Below are 27,522 nucleotides of genomic sequence, written 5' to 3'. Positions count from 1 at the left end.
GCCAGGGCCAACCCACCACACTGGCACTTCCCACACCACAGTAAAACAAACCCAAAGACAATAATTAAGACAAGACTAACCCTGTAAACTCAAGAAACTTCAAAAAGCCCAGTAAAACTCCATATTATCATATCTGCTGCTCTGAAATAAAAAATTACAGCAAAAGGTTGGTGTGCACTGTATGTAGGCTGCTCAGGAACCACTGCATTTGTCAGCATGCAATTAGACAGAATAAAATGTAACAGCCTCTAAAGGCACTGTCATCATTTCATATGCCTTGCAGGTACAGACAAACACACATACTGGTGACATGGGTTGATTTACTGAATTATTGCAAAATACAATACTTTGCAACCAATACAGAGCAAGTCTATTCAAAAACTATTAAATACATGGTAACGTCAGTGTCCTCTTATGGTATCAAAGTAAAAAATGTTAAAGTTTTAATAGCTGGAATATCAGATGATGATCTTCACAGAAGAGTAACAAAAGCACTGGTTGAAATCACACTCCAAATACTGATTTAGATGTGGTTGGTGTATGATCTATGCAGCAACTTTAGGACTGGAGTCCAATACTCAAGGCTGGCTATGGTTCACTGTACTCCTGCATTTTAAAACTTTCCATTACAAAACAATCCACTACTTAAAGTTCTTGCCACCACCACTCATTTTGCTGCCCTGAATTAGCCTCCCTTCAATGACTGACATCAATGAGGGACAGTCTCTGGAGGGCCAGTTCAGATGTCCCCATAGCAGCTGGGGAGATAAGAACATCAAAAGCAGGAAAGTAGAAATGAGAGGCAGTGACAGAACAAGCAGTTAAAACCAGGACAATGTATCTGTGACTGTTAAAAAATTCTGTTCAAGCAGCAGAATTCACACATGGATGCTTGTTGCTAAACAGCTCAGTGATTTGTCGTTGTAGGTGTTGCACACATACAGAATTCAGCAATAGCACAGTAAATGATAAAATCTGGATCACTAATTTTACAGCAGTGATCAAAAGCACCTTTCCAATGCCTGACAGTGCAAAGTTCACAGCCAAAGACAACGGGGCTGAAAATACAGTTGTCAATCAGCAGAGGACTTGTGAGAACAGGTGTGAATTCCAGCCAGGACTGCTGACAGAGGATACAAAGTGCCATTTTCCTAGCAGCACTTGAATAGTTTACTTGTTTCCTCTCTCTGTATCCATCCCTCTTTTAAAGTAGTAAAAAAAACCCAACAAAAAACAACAACAAAAATACTCCAAAACCAAAAAACAAAACCAAACAAAAACCCCAACCCAAACACAAAAAATAAAGTAAAAAGACTTAACGGGAAATATTTTTAAAGGTGTTGTCAAACAACGTTTCTTCACGGCCAAGCTGTTGTAATAGCATACAGAAGTCAGCTTCCAACAAAGTAACACTTCATATTTGCTTTTCCAATATTTTTAGGGTGCAATTCAGCAGTGTGAGCACCAAATCTGCATTTACAAAATGTGTGCTTGTCCCCACAGGCAAGTAAATATTGTACTTCAGAATCTGCTTACACATGTAAGCTTTGTATACATAGTTGGTGTGCATACACCTTGCAAGTACAAAACAGGTTCTCACCTTTGGAAATCACAGTATTTAAATATCTAAACCACTAGACTTCCAACCTCTTGCTTTGGTATTGACTAAATAGAAAATTTACAATGTCATTCTTCAGTCTTACATTGAGTTATTAACCAAGAAAATAAAAAAGAAATCTGAGTATCCAAGGAAATCTACAAATACATTCATCGATATGTAGCACATTATGAATAAGGAGACAATACAAGCAACTGCTACAGTATGAATGAAAAACAAGTAGTTGCAGGAAAGCCTGAAAGTCTTCTTAACACTTTTTTCTCATGTAACATTTAATCTTCTACTACATTAGTTCTCAAGGTGTACACTTTATGTTTGATTGAAAAGGGGAGGTGGAAAATGAAAAGCCTCTGAAGAATTGAGCAGCAACACATAAGTGCATTGAAAACATTGATAATCTGTGGCACACAGGAATGGATGGATTACATATGAGATTTTTTTCTATTTACAGTATCACACACTTGTATAAAGTCTCTGTTTGCATTTTTTTAGTACTTAGGCTGTGGCAAATCACAGTAATATTATTCACAGAAAAAAGGAAATCACATTTTGTTATTAAGATTATGTGACAAAAAGGGGTGTTACTTATTCTTGCTTAGGCTGTCTAACCCTGTGAACCCCATGAATCCAAAAATCTAATTGGCACACAAACTTTTTGATAAGTTAACATAGAACAGATTGCTCTTGATTGTTTACCTCTTGACCTAATCATTAAGTTCAGTGCTGGAGAATTATCTGCTTTGCAAGATGTCAGAATTGCTACATCAAAACAAACAAACACAAAACACAACCCAACACACACACCAAAGAAAAAAAACATCCTGTAGAAAGAGTAACTTTGCTGTTGGGTAACTGGCTGCATGATAGGCAATATCAAAGCAGGGGGATATATCTGTGTAATACCATTCTGTCCTTTAGACACCAAAGACTATGGCAAGCCTTCACAAATAATTACATTTATGGCAGTAATAAGCAACTCAATTTCAGCAAAAAAACTGCCTTATCATCAGGCTTAGCAGGGCAGAGCCTTCAGAGCAGTTTCTGTTATCAGTGTGAATACTGGGATTTCTGTCTCCAACAGAGACAGAGCCAAATTAGAGGGAAGAGGGAAGGAACATTATACACAATGTGACACAGCTGAAAAAATTAGGTATTTGCACTTGAAGATGTAAAACACACTGTGGTGAAGAAGGAAAAGCAACTAAATGAGATGGCCCTCTACCTTGCAACAGGTTTTCTCTAAGTATTATAAAAACTCAAAAGAAATGGAATACATAACAATCAAGCGGAAAGAAAATGCAAAACAAAATTAAAGAAATGTGCTTGAAGGTCATTTCCACATCTTTTAAAAGAAATCTGGACCCATTTCTTTGCTGGTAAAACCCTGCCACCAGGTCTGAAGGGCCTTTACATGAGAGTAAGTAGATGGATATAAGTATGGAAATTCTAAATGCTTACTACAAAGAAAATGCTTACATACAAAAGTTTAATTGTGAGGCTGAGGGACAGAGTTACTTTTTGTCAAAGGATTGCATACTCTTCTAAAAAACAACAAAAATAGAGTAAAACAAAATGAAAAATTCAACCGTGCCAACTGATTATCAGTTTACTAACCTTTGTATTCAAGTCCTCAGCTAAGACATTAAAAATGCACTTGAAACATCAGAACATAAAACCGGGTGTACCTGCTATATCAAAATTATTTTTTCTTTCCAGCATATTCTCCACTGGCTTTTGGTGCCACATGCTGAAGAAACTAGATTTAAGCCAGTGAATGGCAAAAGTGTCAGAAGGCAAGGATTTGCAGTACACTGGCAGCTCCATCTTAACGATCTTTTTCTTCTAACACCTTCTTTTTTGACCTTTAAATTTAAAATCAATCTTCCATTTGGAAATTCAGAGCCAGGTCTGATTTTCTTTGTCATCTCTGGTTACACTGTAGCATATTGTTCAGAAACCATTCTTATTTCTTGCCGATTCCATTTGTTACTTTTGATTTGGAGTGACGATTCCTCCTTCTGGATGAATGGCTTTCACTATTGACTGAATGTTTTGGTGGACTATTGTCAACACCTGATGAAAAAAAAAATATATTTTTACATATGTACATATATTTGACATTGCAAGCTCTTACTTAAAAGACAGCGAGGGTTTCTAGAGCTACAACGTTTACAGTATGGATTAGTTCAAGTTAATACCAACTGGTTGATACTCGCACTCCATCTAGTGGCCTATTTTGATAAATAAAGCAACCTTAAAACTTCTGTAAAATTCTCCCTCCTCCAAAGAAATTGTTAAGTTTGCTATAGCAAAATATGGTGGTGAAACATCCTCCTATTTTAAATGTCATCACTAATTAAACAGCCACATTTTGATTATTGGCAGGTATTACTATCAGAAAGTAAGAACTATGGAGATGTGGTAACAGATCCTTATAGGAGTACATTTCTTGTCCTCAGTCTTTCATGCTACAGCCTACGTTTGACTCTGAGAAAGCAAATAGTTACAATGGAAACAGAAACAAGAATTCAAGAGTAAAACACAAAAGAGGCTGAAGTTCATAATTAATGAAGTAACAGAAAGACAGATTTGCTTGGCCAGATTTCACCAGCATATAAAAACATTTCGAGTGCAAGCACTTTTTCTCAAAAATATAAAAATCCACAAATTCACTAAACTGAAAATAAATTCATGTCAGAATCCATAGAAATCATGTATGAAATATAAAGAAGCTCTGCTGCAAGTGTTTTTCAAGCATATGATAAATAAGAAATATTTTTAATGATACAGACCCCTGGAGCATAAACTCTGAGAGGTGTGAACCTTCATATTTGTTCAATAGGCAAAATCACACTAAAGAGTTAATGGAGGAGGCAGGTACCTTAACTGACCTCTAGTGTAGGAAAAAGAAGTCACAGGAGGCAGCTGCTTTTGCTTAGGACAGAGAAAGCACAAACTACAGAGCACATTCTTGACTGTTTCTATCAAAGCAGGAGTAAAAGCAAAATTCACATTCATATATTTCAAATCAAGCATGTAATGTTCAGATGGAAAACAGGCCCACAGCAGTTATGAAATGCATAATGCCCTAAAACTACAAGAATGGCCTGGAATAACAGCAGAAAAAAAAAGTTGATTAAGTCTTAAAGAAAAAAATAAATAAAACAATAAAAGATTTCCAAGACTTAGGAGAAAGATGGCAGAAAAATCAAACAGCCTTGCAGATGATTTATCTGTACAGCTCCTGTAGGTCTGTTTAAGTAAGTCCAGTTGTCTCCAAACAAAGTTTCTCAAGTCTCATTTCCTAGTGCTGAGCTACCACTTCAAGAACATAAGTACAAAAGTGTAATACCTCTGCTGAATTTAGAATGAAGCCAGGAGGCATCTGGACTGTATGGGCTGTCTTCACTTTCTGATAAGGTCTGCAAAAACAAGGACACATGTCATTGGGATGCTAGTTCTTGTGATCAGCACTTCTCCTTTTTACAATTAGATTTGCAAATTTAAACTGTGGCAGAAGTCCTCATAAAACATTCAGCCAGTACTCAGAACTTCTGTTGTCTGTATTAAAAGGTACAGCATAGATGATACAATAAGAACTCACCACTTGCCACATGATCTGTTGTGTAACCAAGTATTCTTAATATTCCCCTAGCATTCCACCTGTACAATGGGAACATTAGCTAACCATTCATCCCTGAACTCTTTGCTAAAATTACAGCCTCATTTTGAGTAACTAAGAGGACAGCATTCTTTAGAAACCACAGTGTAACTTGGGATCTGTCCAAGTCCTGCTGAATTCAGAGTTCTTTCTATTGACTCCAGTTAAACTCTGGACCATCCACCCCCAGCCCCCATTTACACTGGCTCTCGTAAAGAATTCTAATATCTAGGAGATCTGCAGTTTTAATTCTGATATAAATCAAAACCAGGCTTCTCAATAAAGTACCTTTTCTCGGTGGCCGTAGTATTCTGCATACCAAACCATACCATATAAACACAGGAAAGTTGTAAAGGCCTAAACAAAGGAGGGGAAGAAAAAGAAAAAATAATCCTTAAAACTTTATCCAAATCCCTTGCTGGCTGAAGGTCTCAAGAGTTCCTGGAGATTCCGTATTCAGAGACTTTCCTGCTTTATTTCTCTCTTACCCATCAAGATAAGCAAGGCTTGTGCTTCAGTTTCAAGGTATCTGTACATTCTGCCATCATGGGCTATGTGTGGGCATGAAAATACATAAACATCACCCAGATAGGTGCAGGATACACTGTCTTGATTTTTGTTCTCACCCAGTGCAACCATTATACAAAGGCAGTTGGTAGGTGCTTATCAGTATATTCTCAAGAACAACCAGTCTGGGAGAAAAAGAATTCTCCTCCCTGCCCCATGCTTCAGGCAGGGATACATGTTTGATTTTGTGGTGCTCTGATCTGGGAAGCAATTTGATACTTTTCTCCCCTGAAGTCTGAAGAATAAAATCATCACGCAAAATAAGAAAATAATAAATTCTAACTCCATGTTCAAACATGTTCAAACTGTGTTCCCCACTAAAGAGGACAAGTATTTATTTGTTAGCCCATTACAGATGCTTTGTTTTTTACTCAGCAATAAAAATGTGTTTGGCATTGGAGTTACAACTTTGGCAAGACAAACATCTATTTACTGTTCTTAAATGGACAATTCCTGCTGCATTTGCAGTAATCACACTGACCTACAGAAAGCTGCAGGCTGAGTGAGAATGGTTTACTTGATGAAGCAGAGCTGCTTAAGCAGTTGTAAGGCTTCAGTGTGAGACAACACAGAGTACTTATTAATACTATTTATTAATTCCTCCTCCTTTCCAGTGGGCACTATAGGAAGTGCCTTCAAAGTTAGCCTCAATAGAACTGACATTTTCTGTCATAAAGACAGAAAGCCCTACAACTAGTGCTTGTTCCATTGTTAAGCACTGGTAAAGTGGCTATATTCTGATATGTGAAAAATAAAAAAGTTATTCTAGTCCTTTTAAAGTGTGTTCTAAATGATCGTGCATTTGCTTTTCCTAGGACATGCACAAAGTTCTTTACCAGCATTCCCCCACAATGATCCCCTGCTGCCAATGTTCCAGAGAGGAAGCTATTTAGATGCTTTCAATGCTTTTGTCATGCTTTATGTCTCACAAGAGAAATCTCACTTACCACACAGAGAAGCCAAAACACAACGTACAGAATTTGTGTTTTGGAAAAAAGATCTTGTCCAAACTTTATGCACACAATAGCTTCAAGGAAAGCAATAACCCTGTGGGTAAATGAAAGAGGGGAGGAAGGGGAAAAAAATTATTACAAACAGTAAGGATCTAACTTGTGAGATCATAACCCAGACCCCAGACTGTCAACTCTGAAGAAACAGTACTCTCCGGTGAGCACGCACCTCCCCAACACCATCATTAACTGAAATCCTTTGGGAAATTTATTTTTCCTTCTATACTTGTCCTCAGCATGAAGAGAATCCAAAAAGTGACTGACTGGCTGTTCACAATTCTACAAGCCTCTGCTTGTTGAGGGAACAAGCAACAGTGTTGTCAACAGCAGAGAATTTATGTTTATGCCTAGCACTGTGCTTCAGCCCTCACCAGGTATAAATTTATCAACAATTTAACAACAAGCAGACTCCCTGTTGGGTGAACTAGAACCATGCTTTGGGTATTTCTCTATTGGATGGAAATTTACTACAATTCCAAATAGGATACTTTGGTTGTTTCAGATGGATTTAATGAGAAAAGTGACAAGAAAAAGTACTTCAAATTCTCTGAGAATTCATGCATTTGTTCTGGTTTATGTGTAAACTCATGTACGTGTTACAGTATCAGAGGATTTGGGAAGATACAAGAGGAAAAACTGCCATACTTAGTTTGCTATCTGGCATTAAAAGAATTAAACCAAGTAATTCCTGATTATATCCAGATATATCAATTGCCAGATGTAAACACCTTTTCATTCTCAGAGCTATGGAGGCTTGCCTACACTTGTGGAACAAGGGGTTATAGATCCAAAACTTCCACCAACTGCCATGGAAATACATTTAGTTTGTACAGGTCCCTGACACAAAATTACATATTTTTAACAAATGCAAGAGTAAAAATGTGTCTAGTGCAGCAAAGGCATAGAAAATAGACTTTTCTCATGCTGAAGCATGTAATGAAGAAAACTATTAAATTTATAAAAGTTTTATACTTAATGTGTTCAGCAGTGACTCTGAGGTCATATATGAGCACATGCATGAACAATCCTCCTCACACATGTGCCTGCACACTCAACATCAGGTCAAGTGCTCCAGACTCCCAAGCTCTACACTGCAGGACACATTTTCTACCAGAATTCTCCAAAACCAGGAAGATGCCAAAAACAGCTCTACTGCCTGGCAGACAGGACCCATCCCCCTTTGTGAAAAGGGGGAGGAAAAATGTGTGCATGGCTTAACAACTAGTACTGCAGAGATGGTCCTGGTGCAAATAATAAATTACAACTTTCCCCATCCCATCTGGCATCACTTGCAGCATGATGAGTGGCCCCAAAATTTGGAATTGTGGAAGTAACACCCAATTGACCTATACTGCAAATTAATGAGGTGCACAGTAGTAAAAAACTGAGTGTAGTGTTACTCTGTTGGGTCACCAGCTATTTTTCTTTCTTGGTTTTACATTATTCTTACTGATCCAGCTGTAGATTAAAAAATAGTTAAACTGAATTACAGCAGTGGGAACAGAAAGACCACCATTAGGAAACAAACATGAGGGTATGATATACTAGAAGGCATACACAAAACAATAGGCTATTTCCAACAATGGCTTAAAAAATTGTAGAGCTGTTTGTGCTGCTTTATAAGTTTTCTCCATTATTCCTGTAAAGAATAGTTGGGTTAAGTACACTGTACAACAGGACAGCTATTAAAAATTAAAGCAGTAAATCAAAACATAGAAAAATGCTAACAGTGCTAGGTGTAAGTGTCCTATTGACAGGTGATGAGAACACTAAATACAAGAAAACTAGACACCATTAAGTTTTTATTCAATCAAAATAATCCTGTAACATCCTAACAAATAGTCCTTCTTGAAAGGCTTCATCTTAATTAAAATTGTGCCACTTCCAGCAGACATGTTACACTGTTCATGCCTTGTATCACTTACTGTCCTTCTGCTGAAAGCAATGTTACAGTATATGTAAAGTCCCAGAGCATACAGTTTCACAGCAATGCAAGGCACTAATTATTCCTATGGTTAGGCTGTTACAGAATCAACTTGTGCCTTTTGAAGTGTGTCTTGATTACCACAGATATGAATATTATATACAGTTGCTTTTAATTGTTTTAGAAATTATATTCTGGGTAGTTAGATTACTGGAAGAGAGCTCCTTTTGCAATGAACAGGAACTCCTACTGTTGCTCTGTTTTTTCTAGCATGTTACAGAGAAATGTAGGATCAAGGAGGATCCTGACTCCATGCACATTTCCCACAATTAGATAGGACTGTAGACAAATATTCTAGGGTAGTTCTTGTTATGCAATCACAAACATATTTAGACACCTATTTAGTAACATACATTACGTTAATATGTTCAGAGAGAACATTGAACCAAGGAATACAGTTTCTGGAAGTCTTGACAATTTTTCAGATCCAGAAGGCAAACACTCAGCTTCTTATTTCCTCTCAATTTGTAAAAGATTATGTTCACATTTTCTCTTGGAAAGAATGAACTTTTTGAAACAAAAGTTCATCTTTCTTTCATCATAGTGCAAAATTTGAAAATTCTCCCTCCAGAATTATAGAATTGTTTTAAATGTGTCTTCTCTAAGACTAAAATTACCATCTATAGTTGAGAAAAATTCCTTTTTCATATAAAAATTTTAATTCCTAAGTCATTTAAATATGTGGTTCAGTAACAAATCTGCATTCAAATGCATATCTCCAAAATATGAATAAAGTTGCCCTGTAACTACTAAGATGCTTATGCACAAACACAGCAAGGTTATTTTCTAACCATTGTGATTCTAACTATAAATTAAGCAGTCATAGTGAATTTGTCATTGGTTAGTTAAATTCAATACAGATTGCTGCACCCTGGTAATTTAAAAAAAATCCCAGGCCTTTTTAAGAAGCTCATATGTTGCAGACTCTTTAGGAATTGTAACACATGTTTTATGGAGAGGGATCCTCCCTAAGTAAGAACGGGAACAGAGTGAGTACTTTTTAAATGTCCACTGGATGTTATTGTCATGACTTGAAGACAGTAACAGAGCCATCCAGGAAGGTGGGAAATCCATTTAAAGAGGTGAACATTTAAGTCCAGCCAAACCCACAGAGACATGAATCATGTTCTCCAGGGTACATTTAAAACAAGAGTAGAAATCTTTTCGGTTACATTGCAGCACATTCTGTTCTCATCTCAATTAAATGTTGAGAAAGGGGCTTGCATTACAGTGATGTAGTGCAGCTGGAAACATGCCTTCCAGTCCAGAGCTGTTCCTAAAACTCTAAAATCCTGAGACTAACAGTAAAGATGAGATAAAGCTGCAAGAGCACTAATTTACATCTGAGTCTTTTATGGCTCATTGAAATGCTATTCCAATTTAAAATAGTAATACTTTCTTATATTAAACACAAAAATGCTTCAATGAATTCTGGAAAAGAGACACTAATCTTGGCAAGGAGAATGAAATGGCTGTCTTAATTTAAAACTGTTGCCATCAAAAACTAAAATAGTTTCTCAAAATATGTATTTCATTTTTTTTCTTTAAGATGTGATTTAGGATCTTGTATGTTTTCCTATTTGTAAGCTTCCAAATAAAAAATCAGAGGGTACACTACCACACTGTTTATTTACAAGTGTTCTGGTTTTGACAGGACAGAATTAATTTTCTGTCTTGTAATTTTACTTTCAGTTAAGCCTCTTCTAAGTAGCTGCACTTGCTGAAATTAATAGCAAGTTTCTCAGTCAGTGCCTGCTTCTAGGACTGATAATGCTCAATGTTTATAATTACAGCTAGAGACTGGTATGCAGGACACTGCTCAGTTCTCAGGAACATCTTGTGCTCTGTAAAGAGAAAGGGAGTGAAGAGGTCACACCTGCAGCCCTCCTTCAGAGAGAAGTGGACAAGATGGGTGACCAAGATTGACCAAATGGGGTATTCCATCCCATACACACCATATTCGGTATAAATTTGAGGGATCAGGAGGGCCAAGCCCCTTCCTCTTTACCCTTCACCCTTCCCTTTGGCCCTTCTTTGCCTGTCCCTGTTTGCTTCAGCATCCTGGGAGGATTCCATCCATTCATCTGCCTGTAATCTCCATCCCTACCAGCCTGAATCTGTGTGTTCCTGCCTCCAGCTCCTGACTGCTGCTGACTCCAGGAGTCCAGCCTGGACCTTCCAGAGCTGCCCTGCAGCCTTGGTGGTGATGTGAGCATTACATTGTGGGAAAGGGGGAAGGAATGTGGTACCGTTTTTTGGCATATTTGTATATATTTAATAATTCTTCCTCTTTGTCATTACTGTTTCACTAAAGCTGTGTAGTTTAGTTTCCAATCCATAATTCTTCTCCCTTATTCTCTCTTCTTCCTTTATCAGGGAGAGGATGGGGCTTAATAGAGAGCATCACTCATTCAGTTAATTGCTGGCCCAGTGTTAAACCATAACAAGAAGCTTTTACAATGCTACAACAGAATATGTTTTAGGTTTACAGAAGAGTACATTTCAGTCAAGCTCTGACCTTGAATGAGCCCTGAAGCTCTCACCAAAAGCAATGCAAACTCTTCATTTAAAGGTCTCCCCCAGGAGACATGTTGAAAGAAACTGTACCCAAAGTAACCCTTGTTCACAGTGTTACTCTTTTCCCTCCTCGAGAATAGCATAAAAACAGCTGATAACCATGGTTTGTTTCACTGTCTTCTCTTATGATTTTGCTAAAAGCAGCAATGCCCACCTTGACAGCCACAGTATTTTCTCCAATGCCAGGCAAGGACGAGAGGTAAAAACCTCTCATCTCCTTCTCATCTGACTGAGAATATGGGCAGCAATGCCAATGCTACTTTGAAGGACTCTAGCTTTATCCAGCAGTTTCTTGTTCTTCCATCTGCTCTTCTCCTTACTCATTCCATCACTTCCCATGTCCCACCCAAAAATCCAGATTGTTCTTTTTCTCTGAACTTGCAACAAAAGGGAAGTCTTTCCATATTGTTCTTCATACTAAAACCAACACAAGACAACAACTGGCTTCCTGCTAAGCCTGCTCCTGTGCTGGACACATCCTTAACACTTGTCCAAGTGCTTCAAGAATGCAGCAAGAACACTTACCCAAAAACCCAGCACTGAGTTCCCACCCTCTTGCACTGCGTATCTGTGAGGTAAGCGTAGTATTGCCTGAGAAGGGAAAGAAGAGAATTCTTCAGTGAAGTTGGAAGTCCCCAGAGTATTTACATTAAGAATATAAGTTTATGTTACAAATGTATCTACACTGAAAATGAAGTGTTGGTGGTTAAAATCACATGCAATCACACTGGATGTCTACCAGATGGCTTAGACTCTAATAGGACAGATTATCACATCAATTGGATAACTTGAAGCAACACAGAAAACAATCCTGAGAGCAAGGAAAGGGAAAGTACCCAACCTAGTAGGCCAACAAAGCTACATATTTGTCTCTTGCATCTCCATTGAATCTCCAAGACTTCTAGACAAAGTGCAACAGCTTTGAAATAATTAGAGAATCCTCCACTTTTTCCAGTTTATCTATCTTTAATTTATTAACAACTGCATTTTCTTGAGAACTGTAGGTTTAAATTTTGAGAGAAACTGAATATGGCTGCTCTGTATTCCAGATGAGCACTCTTACTACTGACATGCTCTCCAAAAAAACAGAGTAAAATTTCTCACTACTTTGATAACGGCCTGGAGACCATTCTGCTCTGTTCTTTGTTTCTAAATGTTAAGAATTTAGAGAGGGGAATTCCTAAGAAGTAGGACCAAAGTTCTTTTTCTTCATCTCCAATTTCCACCGAGAGATGGGAAGCCAAGAGTTATTACTTTAGCAACACCAGGACTTTTTAAGAATAGACTGCTACAGGCTGGCATGTGCCACAAAAGGACTTAAAAGCTCACCTACACAGGAGCTCATAGGATGATTAAGGTAATTTAGTTAACATGAAATCAGTGCACTTAGCTTGAGACAAACAGCTGCACTTCAGGAATAAACCAATGCATGGGTGCCATTTAAGTGTTCAAGGTTATGTCACTTTACTCATGAGTGGGAAATTCCCTGCCTCTAACTGTAGAACTGCCTGCATTCTGTCTACCTCCAGCTATGTCACAGGAAAAAAAAGACCCACAACTAAGGGGACTCTGCTAATTTTGTGCTATGCATACTCATAGCATACTCTGCTATGAAAGCCCAACCTCCTCTACCCTCACTCAAAACTATAAAACATTTCTATCATTTTCTTCATGAAGGAAAGAAATAAAGTGAAATACTGGGTGTCCCTAAAAGCAGGTTAATGTTTTGACACAACTGTGTATATACTGTTGTGTTACTCAGAATAACCTAATGCTCTTTTTTCTTGTAACACACTAATATTTCATGTAGACTAACAGAATAAGAAGGTCTGTTAGAAAACTCAACAGCTCTATTTTTCCTCAAGTACACTTTTGTGAGCATCTGATTCATCAACTTGGATATTTTTGCAGTCCTCAAGGATAATATATGCAGCTAACTCACAACACAGGCAGATGCCATTCAAGCAGTAGACGGAACAGACTGGTTCTGCATCCCTATGGAAACACAGATGTTTATATACATTTTATCTTATTAGTTTACTTGGCAGAAAATACACTTACTGAAAAGTGATGATTGTTTTGCTTTTTGTGGCAGCAATAGCATAAATTTATTGAAATGCACTGTATTTACTCACAAACCATATGCATTTCTTGGATGCTCAAAGTCAAGCTACTTAAAACAACCCAGCAACAAAGTTACCTCACTGTGGGTGCTGTAATGATTCCTATGAAGAGAATTCTTCCCCAGCTTAGAGGATGGCTTGCTTGGAACACAAAGATATGCTTTAAAAAGAATGTGTTCAGCTCAGTCAGCTTAAAAAAAGAAGAAGAAGAAAAAAGTTAGTAATAGCATTCAACTTACATAGCTCTTAATGAGCTACTACCAAAAATGTACAAAGATTAATATGGGATACTAAAACAAAGAAGAAAAACTATTTATGCTCTACTATAGCCCTGCTGTCTAGATCGAGGATTTCAATAATCCCACTCTCAGACAAATAGCCCTATGAAAATATTTGCTCTTTCCAGAAGCCATTAAGGGACAAGAATTCACACTTGTAGAGGTCTTTTAATAACACTCATAGTCTCAATCAGGTATGAATGACTGAGGCAAATTTGGTAGAGGACTAGAAAAGATTATATTAAAAAACTCCAAAATTATCAAACATTTCCAGTTCTCCTTTTAAAAACTAAATTAGGCAAATTAAAACAGCCAATAGTAACCAATCTGATGGCAGCTTTGATTTCACAGAATTTATTTCTTACCTGCCAAATGATCATGAAAAGATAGATTCCAGCCACTCTTTGAAAGGAAGACTTGGGGTCAAACCAGCGGACATAGGTCCAGCTGGCTGGGGTGAACTGTAATACAGCTCTTTTGATTTTCCCTGTGGTTGTGTGAATGTCCCTAGAAAAAGAGAATGGCTGGAGTAAATGCAAGGAATAAGCAAGAAAAAAAACCAAACAAAAAAAGCAGTAGCCAGTAGCAGTTATTGAGGTGTAAGAACAATCACATTTGTTTGCTGGACACTAAAGATCTTGACACACACAACTGTGTACCAGGCAAGGGTGAATAAGAAATATAATCTATTAAGCATTCCTGTCAGGGTGCATTCTGCTATGAAAGCCCAACCTCCTCTACCCTCACTCAAAAGTACAAAACATTTCTATCATTTTCTTCATGAAGGAAAGAAACAAGGACTCCAATTCTGCAAAGGCTAAACAGTTCTCAGAACAACTGACAAATCTGCAAGTAAGACAAGAAAGCAGCACAGAAGTTCAGGTAAGGTATAAATCTGAACGTTAAGATTTGAGCTCCTTTTCTGTCTCTCAAGGCAATTTGGCAATTCACTCCACTTGATCCTGTTTCTTCATTACCACTGGTAATGTGCAGATGACCACGCTTGCCACCCCTTGGAGGGAAAAAGGCCAAAGAAGGGCAAAATACTCTGATAGAAACTGTACCTGGACAACTGGGAACTGAAATTAGGCCACAAGCTGTTGCCCTTTTACATGACAAATGCTAATTTATTTTGTAATTACTCTGTTCATTGTAGAGGGTCAGCAGTGGGGTAAGGTGATTCACAGGACAGGTAAAGTCAGCCTGATTCCTCCTCTGCAATTACAACCAGTGCTGACAGACTTTCACACTAATGCTTCATCAGGATGAGCCCAAAGCTAGTTTAAAAACATTTTATAACAAAAAAATAATTACAATTTGTATTGTTCGCTGTCTTTTTCAAAGTTTAAATTGTATAAAATCAATTGAAAATACAGTTTTACTACTTTTTCATTTGGCATCAATATTCATAACTTTGATTGCAAAGGGAAATTATATATAAATATCATATTTACAAATAAATGCTGTGCAGTACCATTACTACAAGATGCACTTTCTACATTTAAAATAAATTTACAATGTTATTAGCACATGAAGATTATATGCTATTTCTATACCACATTCATTTTACATATGTGGAGAAGAAGATCTGCTTTCCGAAGGAATTAATTTAGAATTATAAGATCAAACATAATGTTTATGAAGCTTTTAGACCTACTTGAAGCTTGCCCAGTGATAGGTCCTCATCTCCAAGAAGCGACAAACTACCATGCCCAACCAGATGCCACCCCCATTACAAAGCAGGATGTCCAAAATTACTTGATCCCACCAGCATTCAGCAAAATTAGGCAGAAGATGCATGAAGAAGAGCTACAGAATACAGCAAAAAGATTCTGGGTGAGGAACAGCATAAAATTCACACAAATTTACTTTTTAAGTACACATTAAAAAAATCAGCTTTTCAGTACAGGTCCTACTTCAAGGACATGAGCCACAATCACTGAAATTTGATGAGCATCTTTCCACTAACTTCAGAAGGCCTTGGACAGAACCACCCAAGACATCAGTTTCCTTCTCACCATTCTCTGTTGGGGCTATGCTGTATATAAGGATGTCATTAAGCTCATGGCCTCTGGATGCTGATACACAAAATATTTATACAAATGCAGACAACAAGCAAAACTATGACCTTTCTTGGATGAAAGGTGTTTTGTGCTTTAAAAAAAAAAAATTGAAGAGAATCTTAGTTTTGAAATATAACAGGTGTTAAATCCTGAGGTCCAACATGCTTTAGTACTGACAGTTGTTACAAATGCATCAAATTCTACAGACTGCATCTTCTTGCTGATTTAGAAAACATACTACTTAATACCATTTAGCAAAAATAAAACTCTTTCTTATATTTAAGCTTTTTACAGTCACTACATTTCTTAAAAATAGTAAAAGTTTAATCAATGCTTCAGATAACACAAATACAGCCAGAAAGGCCCAAGAAGTTAACAGGATATTGCACTCTCCTTTCCTATTTGGTCTCTGATAAGTGGTAACAATGAAGGTACCTTTATTGTAAAGATACTGGAAAACAGGCCAGAAGCAAACCAGTATCTGACTGAAAAGCTAATGTCATCTGAATATATCAAAATATATTCAGTTCCCTACAGATTTCCTCTGGAAAGTGTACAGATCTGTTATCTCTGAAGCAATCTGTTCCTTTCTAAATCCTCGACTTAACTGAAGATCACTGTGAGGCATTAGTAAGGCAATTAAATGTATTTACAGATACTTTTGGCAAGTTTACACTTTTGATAGAGTAACATCAAAATATAGACACAATTTACAGAGAGCCAGAAATTGATTCAGCACCTCTCATTCTCCTTTAAGAGAAAATGAATGAATTCTCTATTCCACAGGAAAAATCACAGCAGCCAAAAAACCAGACTGAAAATGCAAGCTTTAAACCAGTAAGACACCCATGTGTTAAGTGCTAGCATTGAAATACTCAAGGAAATCCATAACAAAACACATAGCAACCAAAATAAGGTTATTTCCTCCACAAAACCAGTACAATTTTTGTCAGCTAACATATACATACTGTGTCTGTGGAAGTTCATTGGTATGATTTTGAAATAAAGTATCTTTTGTTAACAAATGCATAAATAAAATATTGAAAAAATCTGATGTGGGAAAAGCTGCTAGAAGAATGTTTTCTGTACACAGCAAGAATGAATACTGGTCCATTCATAATAAATTAGAGTGACTGGCATGGACAGTGTCAGTTCCTTTGAAAACTCTTGCAAAAGTGCATCAAAGCAACTTGGTTTTCTATGACAAGTCTCCCAGAATTTCAATTTGTGGAAAAGAAAACCTGAATTTCTCTCCATGACCCAAACTATAAAGTATTGCTCAGTATCCTGATACACCTTCTCTTTCACATTTTAAATTAATTTGACCTGAAAGTGCACAAAGCTATGAATCACAACCTGTAATAATCCAGCCCAAACCACCAAGTTACAGATTGTAAGGCAGCAAAAGCCAGAGCACAGGGGTCAGGCAGACCACCTCTCAGGTGGCAGCTGTTTCATCACAAGAGGCCAAGGTCTGCCTGCATCCCAACCTTAATCCAACAGCATGGAGCATCAGCCAGGTGTCCCATTTCAGAACAGGGAACCAGCTGAAATCCATTAATGCTAACAGGAGATGCACCCTACCTAACTGCCCTGATAACTTCTGAAGGGTTTTAATGATAGCCCTGAATTTAATGAATTACATTAAAAACCCATTTGAGTGGTGATTACCTCTCTATATTTTGAACTCTACCCAACACATTGTCTGTTCCAATAATACACCTTTCAACAGCAGGGAATGCTAGACACCCCATGGGGTGTCAAATTGAAGATGATGGTTGAGCAATGATCAACTGAATGATAAGAGCTAGCAAAGCTGGATTTCTTTTGTGGATGGGCACTTGTGAAATACCAGTCTTAGGCAGTTTCAAAATAGCTTTGAAAACAGCACATCCTTCAGTGCCACAGAAAATGAAAATGTGTTTTGAAAAAGAACCCATGACACCAGCATTTTCAAACCACAAAGTTTAATTTTAAACAATACATCTTTATCTATAATTCTGAATTATAAATGCCTCATCAGATGAGCCAAGCATTCTCAAGACAGCAAGCTCAAAAGAAAACTATGATTTTAAAGACTAAATTCAGGTATTTACATCTACACTTAGTACTTTAAGTGTGACAGGATATTAGACTATGCCATCCCAAAAGCTGATAAAAATTGTTTTTTTCTTTCTTCACTCTGAATTTTCCAGTCAAAAATTATAGTGAAATTCAACTCTTTTTTACAGAAATGCATACTTGGATTTTAGGTGACATGTATTCTACTAATCAAGCTGTAGTTTACATGCAAATTAAGATATTTAGAGTAGCAATTAACCAGCCTGAATTCTTAAAACAGATTTAACTATAAGAACTAGCAGTCTAAGCAACAGTCAAATGATTCAATCAACTCAAATATCTGCATTTTTTAGCCAAAATGGGATTTGAACGTGCCAACTGTGAAATTACTTAAGTGCTTGGGAGAACTGTGGTAAAGATGGATTACAAAAATAAGTCAATGGTCCTCCAAACCATAGAGCTGCAGACTACACTGCATGTGAACTAGTTTAGGTCCAGGTCTAGTAAAAACCACATTTTTATGTCAGTGACAATGTGAATTATGCTTGTGATTTAACTTAAGTGGCTGTGCACTCAGGCCTCTCAACAGAAAACATCACACTGGATGTTCCATATAGATTTCTCCTCGTGGGTCCCCACACCTTCCTTGCAGATATCCTGCTACATCTTCACTGTAGAGTATGCATGACTATACCCAGTGTGCAATATTGCTGCGTTTGGGGTAAGGGAATCAGGACAGCAAATCACAGGTACTAGAAAGTGAAAAGGGAGAAGTGCTCTGAATTTGGGAGTATTAGTCAACATCTGAAGCAGCACTGAGTGTTTAGTCCCAAAACAGCAGAAAAACAAAGCATGGATGGCACTGGCAGGCAGGCCTGGTCTTAAGTAGCCAGGCAGTCACTTAACCTAAACCACAGCTTCCTTTTGTTCACTAATGCAATTACACCACTTGCTCAGCATCTGGTTTATATGGTTTAAAATGTAGATGTATACTGAGAACCAGTGAGTCAGCCTTCTAATAACATTCACACTTTCCACATGATCACTTAAGTCTCACACTGGTTTATCATTAAGATAAGTGGGTGGCCTACCTCAGTGAGCTCCCAGGTGATGCTAATAGTCCAGCACAGGCCATAGCTGCGGATCAGCAAAGCCTTCATAGCCCAGCCCCAGAAATGCCCAAAAGCAAATATATCAAAGTGGCTGAGGATTCTCTCCCACGTGATAACATGGCAGTTCACAGCATACTCCTGTTAATGAAAACAACACAAAAAAACAAAACAAAAAACCTCAATGAATATGTCACTTCAAAAACACTAGAATGAAGAAACTTCTTTCTATTTAGTACAACAAATCTGAAATAATAAGGATATTAAAATAAGCGTTATTCCACTTTCTTGATCTTCTAAACTCTTCATGAAAGCTTTCAGTTGTAAGAGTTAGTGTCATCACAAAGCAACTCTAATTTAAAGGGAGATAGAATAGACTTTGGTGCCTGAGGGAGCATGTATTCCTTATGGGACAGAGGAACAGCAGGAGAAGTAAAATCAATAGAGTAAAAACCAGCAAACAATACATCAGAAAATAGTTATTTGATTTTAACATCTTGATTTGAAGTAACTACCATTCCCCATTTTTGTGCTGTCTGTTGCTCAGGTGTGGCACATTAGTGGCTAATCCTCATTAGTTTGTGATGTTACATTACTCATCTCAATGTTCATTTGAGTATCTTTTGTGTCTTATTTTCCTCATGAAAGCAATTTCCCAGAACACATTCCTATTGAGAAAATTCAGTCACAGGGCTGAATTAAGAAAAAAAAAATTAAAATCAAAGGGAACTTGCAACTGTTCCATCACAAATTAGTAGTAGATTCCTTAAGAATATTCATTAATATTCTGGTCATCAGCAACAAAACAAATGTGTTCCCTCATCATGTTGTACAGCGAGTGACAGAAATCACTGCTCAGCTAAGAGGAATCTGTATGCAATTAGGAGGCTGCATCTCTGAGGTTCTCTTATCACTGGGCACAAACTAAACTATTCCTAACTAGAAACACAGGTTTATAAAAGTACCCACTCTCTAAGCCTCCTAATACACACATTGCCATCTACAGGTGACAACGGAGAATTGCTTAGTGATGTTGAATTTAGAATTCTCTTTCAGACAAGAACTATTGCTAATCCTGCACAAACGAACAACAACCAAGCTGAAAAAAGGATGACAGAGAAAGATTCAAATTCCGGCCTCCATAAAGAGAAGAATGCACAGTTTCATGCAAACACTTGTATCAGGAGGTTGCCAAGTCCCACTACAAAGCTGTAAGTAACATTTATTGCTGGTGCTCCCTGAAGTGAGAGCATGATATTGCTTCTCACACATGCCAGTGCTGGTGCTGGTCACTCAGAGAAAGGAGCACCACCTGTTCTATAGATAATAATGCTGCAGCTTCAGTGCATGGACCCAAAAAGCTCTGAATCTGACTCATTTGCCAGAACGAGAAGCACTGAATGCAGGCTCGAGGTTACAACGTGGTATCTGAAGTTCTGTGAACACAGTGAGGTTACTCCAAAAGTAAGCTTTTTTACAGGGCTCTTGCTTTTTGGCTTCTATTTGTACTGGGGCTTTTTTAACCCCTCTCAATTTTACAGCTGCAACTCCACAGGTCATACAGTATCTTCTATACTCAAGCACCTTTGCCAGCCAGGTGCAAGAGACGAAGCTGAAGCTGTCATTTTAGCTGCACTTCAAAACTTTACTCCAACTTTAAGTGACAGTATCAGGATTTCAGGATTGCTGAATAGTACAGAGCAAGTTTCTGCAGACTGCTATAGTCAGGGAATCTGCTGTACTGAAGTTCTCTGTGAGTAGTAACACAAGTCCTCTCCTGACTTCAATCTATTTATTTCTGACTTCAATGACAGCAGAGACAGGTGAATCTGTCTTACTGACAGATTCCTTGTCTCAGCTTCCTTTAGTTGCTCAGCAACATCACAAACCTCCAAGCTCATGCTCCATTTAGCAATGTGTCCTCCCACCACCCCAACAGCAGACTGCTCACGCCTCACCACCATCACAGGTCTCCTACAGAGCAGAAAGTCACAGACCTACTCTTGATGTTGGAGCTGCACAACACGTAGTGTCCATCAGCTGGGTTGTAACATCTGAAGCATCCAGTTTTCCAGGTAAGAAGCCTGTGTGCAGCAATCACTATCAATCAACTAATATAAGATTACTGTAAAGATTTCCATTCCTTCTTTGGTGCTACAGGGCAGGAGTTTGCAGCTGCTGCTGATTAGGTGCTGTGCAGTAGTTTGCATATGTAGTGAATAGCTATTGGCCAAAGACAATTGGCCAAAGACAATTGGTCTTGAGGCATGATTTAGGTAACAGCACCTACTGCATAACAGGTGACCATGGTGAGCTAATGTGCAAACCCAAGGGCAAGGAAACACACTGGTTGGGTGCTGGGCAGCAGTTTGATGCAACAGTGAAGAGAGCAAGATTGACAGCTCTTGTTTTCTCCATGCAGTAACCCTCTTTTTCTTGGTGCTCAAGTGATCACACCCTCTTCTGCCTGACTTGCAAACTACCTCACAGACTTTTTCCAGGCCTCCTTTTACTACCTCAGTTCCCTATGATAGTGTCCAGACCTGAAAGGGAATGTTCTCTGAACTGAAAACACATTGCAAGCTGCTCATCAGGCAGAAGCAGCAGCATGGCTTTCCATGCCAGACCATGGCCTACAGAACTAACTCTCCAATGGTAATATCACCAGTGCTTAGAAGGCACCAGAGTCCTGCAGCTGCTGTATTTGAATTTCAACATACTCAGTAGTGTGCCAGTCCAGCACTAAGCTCACAGCACTAAGGCAACAAAGTTCTTTGAGTGCGGCATCAAAAAAACTGAGCAGGGAGACACACACCATACAGACCTCTCTCAGATACTACCTTGCTATGTCTGTTTTCAGTATCCAGGCTCCTTTCTATTAGGAACTATCTTTATATATTTAAAGGAATTCAAAGCAACTTCGATGCAAACATATTACACTATCCTGACTGCACTCTCATCAGAACATCTTCATTAGAAAAAAAATACAGAGAAGATCATTTTTCACATCAATTGATCTCAATGTAAAAAAACAGCAGTTGATTCTGTCAAGTATAGGCACAAACTTGCATCTTCATGTCAGTAAATACAGATTTATCCCTTCACACTCATGCAAAACAAGCTTAAAGTAGCCAAAACCTCCAGTAAAGTGCTATGAATACATACCATGATATCTGCTTCCCTTGTGGCATATCGAAGGTTTGGATCCAGCCAGTACATCACTGCTTTTACCTGCTCAAAGTTAAGGAAGAGCACGAACACCAGGAACAGAAAATAGAGCACACTGAGACCTGCAAAAAGAGTCAGTTTTAAAATGGTGTTCACCCACAAAACTCCTAAGGACACAGAGTCCAAAAAGCTGCTTAAGCTGTTGCTCTATACATGCCCAGTTTGCACGAATGAATTTTCTACATGTAGTGGCTACATGCAAAAAAGCTTAAGAGACACAAGTCAGATGGCAACCTCTGCACACCCAGCCCTCCTATAACCTCCTGTCTCAAGTGACAGACTATGGGCTTGACTGAATGAACCCAATCAAAACAAAATCTGTCTAATCAGTTTAGACACAAGCAGTACAAGCCCATGACCAGGAAGTTCTTCAGTAAGAGATTGGGTAAGAGATACATCAGGATCCCAGGACTGGATTAGCTCTGCCCCCTTGCTGTGAGTATTCTTGGTCTCATTAATGGAGGTCCCTAAACCTATTTGCAGACTTCAAGACAATGACCAATGTAATAATCCCACCTGGCATTTCTGAGATATGCTGGCAACATGGAGTAGCTATAAATATAAACTAATGCATGCTTGAGTTACTTTTGTAGGAGGGAATATTTGCTGTTTGAAGCTTTTAAAGCTAAAGATAATTGTGATTTGTTTTCACACCATTACAAACCATGAGACCCTACTGCATTTGGAACCACTGCCTCTCTCCTCCCAATATCTGAATAGATTTTTTTTTTTAATTAGAACTTATAAGAATTTAAGAGTCCTAGGTGTAGATGAGTGGGTAGATTAAGCTGCTATTGGGAGCGTATCTACTTAATTCACAAGTTCACAGATATCTAAGCTCACATTTGGAAGCAGCATATGAATACTAACACCATTTCTATAGTCTAGCACTCAAACTTACTTGTGTCCTGCAGCAATGTCACGGAAGGCAGAAAGATTAATGGGAATAAACTTAGTATCTATCATCCAAAATACACTATAGCAATTCTAAAAAGATATTTTTAACTATAAACAGATCCCCAGTCTATGCTAGAGAGTAATTCCCATTCAAGTACACACATATGGAGTGGTAAGTATATATACTGTCCTCTGCTATACATCCTAAAAACACATGGGGTAAACAGATGCCAAACTACAAGTACAGCCTGCAGGCAAGGGTGCATCCTGGAGTGTTGAGGACACTACTCCTGCCTTTCATCTACTGTAAGACCCCAAGCACAGCTAAGTAAGCAGCAGAAATAAGGAAAAAATGTTGCTGTTGATTCTACATGCTGTCTTTTCCCTAAAGTGCAAGAGCTCAAGCTCTGACAGTACTGACACCCAGAATGGCCTTTCAATTTACATTTGCTGAAACCTGAAATGAGAAGTTAGATGTGTGCTTCATAAACTTCATGAGGAGACAGATTCTTTAGCAAGTACTATCTGATCAGCAGTATCCTCTCAATGTCAACAGATGAGTAATCAGCTACTTTGGGAAACTACTTATTTTTAGCTATGTAAGGCAGTGGGAAGGAGAAACATAAAAAGAAACAGATCAGCTTTTAAATCAGATGTGCTTAATTCTTTGCAAATGTGCTTAAAGTCCAGGATATGCTCTGTGAACCCTGAATTATTTCAAAATAAAATTCCCTCAGTATTTCAAAATAAAACTAAAATAAAAATGAAAATGAAAACATTAAAAAGTAATACAAAATTTTAAAAATTAATAAAAATTAAAATAAAAATGAATGCTGCTAATACTTGTAGGTTTTTTTTAATCGTAAGTAAAGAATATGAATATATATGTGTTAAGAATATTAGAAAGTGTACATTAAGCTATGCAAAAATGAACAAGCTTATAAAATGATAGCATATCTTGACAATAATGAAAAGAAACACCCTACTACACTAGATTTAGTTAGGAGCTAACAGACTATATGCAGCAGCTATAAAAAAATAACTTTTTTGGGGTGGTGAAAAATTGCAGTAGGAAGGTGTGGCAGGGGGAGATTCAAAAGCACAAACACAAAACAGGATTTTAAGAGTATCAGAATGAATGATTTGATGATTTAATTTACACTGTCTTGACCCAGAGTAACTACAATAACATTCCCAAACATAATTAAGAATAGATTGCAAGCAACTGCTCAGAAGTGAGAGGGAAGTGATATTCACAAAAGTCAATTATGCACAATTATGTTTCATGACAGCTCCACTCATATGAAAGTTAAAACAGCCAGTCCTGCAGAAGCACTGAAAAAAAGTCAGAAACATAACTTACCAAAAACCATTCTCCATATTGCAGGGTGGGGACGTGTAAAAGGTCCTGTGGACAGTAAACAAAAAGCCTATTAGAAAACAAACCAGTAAGAACCACAATCTTTTTTTCATTGTGTTTCATATGAGAATTCAGCATGAGCACCCATCATTTCTCCATCAAACTATGCAATATATCTGAATGCTGGAGCTCTGTGCTAAAACAAAAAAAAAAAAAATGGTTACAGCATATTTCAGAGAGGAATAGGAGTCAAGCAATTAGAAGGGAGTAGACAAAATTTTCTATTATTTTTATGGAGTTTTTTTTCATAAAAGTAGTGTGCTGTTAGCTCAGAAGACACCAGATGTCAGGTGGATCTCTTGAACTGGTTTCCAGACCACAGCTGACACCTGACTTGCTCCCAGTGAAGTAATCAAATAAAAATTTCTGTGTTAGCAAAGAAAGGTGGTGCTTAGGCTTTGGATGACAATACAATGTTAGGAAACAGACCTCATAAAAGCCTTCAAACAAAGTACGATTTATCTGAAAAGTAGTAAGATACCTATGTTCTTTAGCAGTGTCAATAATATTTACTTTAGAGCTAGTTATTGAACTGGCATTAGATTAAAAATCTCTCAGTGTGAGAAGGAGAAAAGTCAAGCCTATCAACAGTGGAAAATTTCTAAACAGGAACCATACATTTAGATAGCAAGAAGCAGATGATCAAATATTCTCAGCACACGCTGTGGACTGCTTTTTACCACCATACTCATAAAGCTCACTTTTCTGTCACTCAGTTTTTCAGGGAGTGCTTTGTGAAAAACATGAATTAATGATTTTTAAAATATGAAAAAATACATCCCAACTCTGAACTATAAAGCTGCACTGACCACAATCACTGTTTTTTCCTGAACACTGATAATCCTGAAACAGTTCAGGCTTGACCCCAGAATTATGTTCATGCCGACAGCAATAACTAGAAATGAAAAATAAAGAAATTTTTTTAAAAAACTTCAAAGCTAAAAGCAAACAAGACAGCATTTCCTCCACAGAATTAAGTAGTAAAAACAAGGGTTTTTCTCTTTTTGCACTTTCTGCTCCTCACACAGTTACCAAAACTTTTGTACAACTCAAATTTCTACTGAGCAACTGTGGTTTGACACTGTATCATGTGGCCATTTCTACCACTACCTTCTTAACACCCATTTATGTAAGGTGTTACACTTCCAAGAATTTATAGAACAGCTCTTCTGTTGAAACACACAGAGGCAGATTCCTTTTAAACATTATTTAAGGATCTGGCAGCATCATTACTTAGCTATCTGAGCTGCAACTATGCACCTGCAAATAAAGACACCCATTTTGAAAACCTGACTTCCTTTTTAAATACAGACAAGCTATAAATAACTTGCACTTTACTGTTATCTCTGCTCAGTATGACTGCAACCCATTTTTTCATCATTCCTTAACATGAAAGAACTCAAAAGAGGAAAGAAAAGCAAATATATTATAAGTGGTACTTAAATAAAAATAAATATAGTGGTAATAAAGAGACATTCACATGTTGTGAAAAGTGAAGGACAAACAGTATGAACCTTACTCACCATTAGGAAAAGCTAGAACACTGATGATTAAAAAGAAGAAAATCACAGAGAGGATACCCCTCCAAATATTATCCTCTGGGACAGAATCATCCCTGAAGAGACAGAAAACATCAAAGTGTTAAAGTACATTATAGGGATGAAATTGAAAGGCTCTGAAGATATCACATTATTTAAAGACTACATGGAAAGAGGTATAAGAAATAAACATGGTGGTTATCTAACATGTCAAGATAGTAACTGTGCTAAATGACTTTCACTCTGCACCTCTGTGTACCCAGGAAGTGGTGGCTGCCCCTTCCCTGGAAGTTTTCAAGGCCAGGTTGGATGGGGCCTTGAGCAACCTGGTCTGGTGGGAGGTTCCCCTCCAACCATTCTCTGATTCTCTGATTGTATATAATTAATACATGTGAGCCATAAGCATTGTTGGAAATCAATGCAGAAGCAATGACTGAATTTATAGACATTGAAAAAAATCTTCCTGCTTTAACATTCACAGAAACATCATTAAAAGTACTTTTCATAGCAAACAGAGACCCAGACCAAAAACTCTGCAATCCTGGATGCAATTCCTTGGTTTCCCTCTGCTGTTTTGGTGACACTTGCAATCATCTCCTTACCTACCCTGTCCTGTTCCCAATGCCAAATGGTCAGGGTGAGTGCAGAGAGGTGGGAAATAACTGCAATCAGCCTTTGGAAATAATCATTACACAGCTCAGAACCCATGTATAGCAGAGACTACAAAACTTTAAAATTCCAGGGAAAAACACCTGCATGCTTATAGACCTATTAAGCTAAAGTTCTGAATAAAATGCCATGTATTATTTGTGCTACTGACATGTTATGGGCAGAAGATACAATTCTTTAATTGGACTGAACTCTTATCTGGCAGGTAGAATACAGTACCAAACCCAAAAAAGCCCACCCAAGTCTTCTAACCAGCTATCATCTTTTAAGATACTTCAGTAATTCAAATAGAAACAAACTTCAGACTATCATAACATGCACACCTAATATTTCATAAAGTATGACCCACTACAACTCAAATTTAAGTTTTACTATCTGGGTAATTTAATGTACTTAGGATCAGTTTATCCTTTAAAATTTCTTTCTTTATTCTCAACCCATTATAACAGGAAAACAGCACATGTTAGAGAGGTAAATCTCTTCCTTGCAGAGTATCTCTCACATTGCTGGATTGTTCAGTAAAGAATCTGTGACAGCACAAAATGTTCCTTGCATTAGTTATTGGCCAGTTATTTAATATTTCTCACTTTGTCAAATTATTTCTGTTTCCCTCAAAATTGAATCTTAACAGCTCCATGGCAGACTTTCATCCCTGTGAGGCATTTAAGCACAGTGTCAGTTTAGCTGTATGAAGAAGTACATTAAACATGAGCAGTTTC

At 37.7% G+C, this 27,522-nt stretch overlaps 1 protein-coding gene across 2 annotated transcripts in view; it reads right to left on the bottom strand.

Moving 5' to 3' along the window:
- Positions 1-300: 300 nt before the first annotated feature.
- PTDSS1 (phosphatidylserine synthase 1) overlaps positions 301-27,522 on the bottom strand; it is a 31,562-nt gene continuing 4,340 nt past the window's right edge. Inside the window, exons 2-13 of one of the 2 annotated variants that reach the window (XM_071738009.1) lie at positions 26,120-26,211; positions 24,540-24,584; positions 22,217-22,341; positions 19,034-19,192; positions 15,476-15,627; positions 14,184-14,325; positions 13,618-13,730; positions 11,943-12,008; positions 6,794-6,893; positions 5,568-5,636; positions 4,971-5,040; positions 301-3,691 (exon numbers count right to left, since the gene is read on the bottom strand). In XM_071738009.1, the coding sequence (XP_071594110.1) occupies positions 3,582-3,691; positions 4,971-5,040; positions 5,568-5,636; positions 6,794-6,893; positions 11,943-12,008; positions 13,618-13,730; positions 14,184-14,325; positions 15,476-15,627; positions 19,034-19,192; positions 22,217-22,341; positions 24,540-24,584; positions 26,120-26,211 (1,243 nt within the window). In that variant the 3' untranslated portion in view covers positions 301-3,581. The remainder of the gene's footprint in view (positions 3,692-4,970; positions 5,041-5,567; positions 5,637-6,793; positions 6,894-11,942; positions 12,009-13,617; positions 13,731-14,183; positions 14,326-15,475; positions 15,628-19,033; positions 19,193-22,216; positions 22,342-24,539; positions 24,585-26,119; positions 26,212-27,522) is intronic. The other variant, XM_071738008.1, reaches the window with a different exon arrangement.

Source organism: Heliangelus exortis, chromosome 2 (assembly GCF_036169615.1).
Source record: "Heliangelus exortis chromosome 2, bHelExo1.hap1, whole genome shotgun sequence".
In the NCBI taxonomy this organism is placed as follows: domain Eukaryota; kingdom Metazoa; phylum Chordata; class Aves; order Apodiformes; family Trochilidae; genus Heliangelus; species Heliangelus exortis.
The sequence above is the reverse complement of the archived record's forward strand: the minus strand, read 5'-3'. Positions and strand labels throughout refer to the sequence as shown.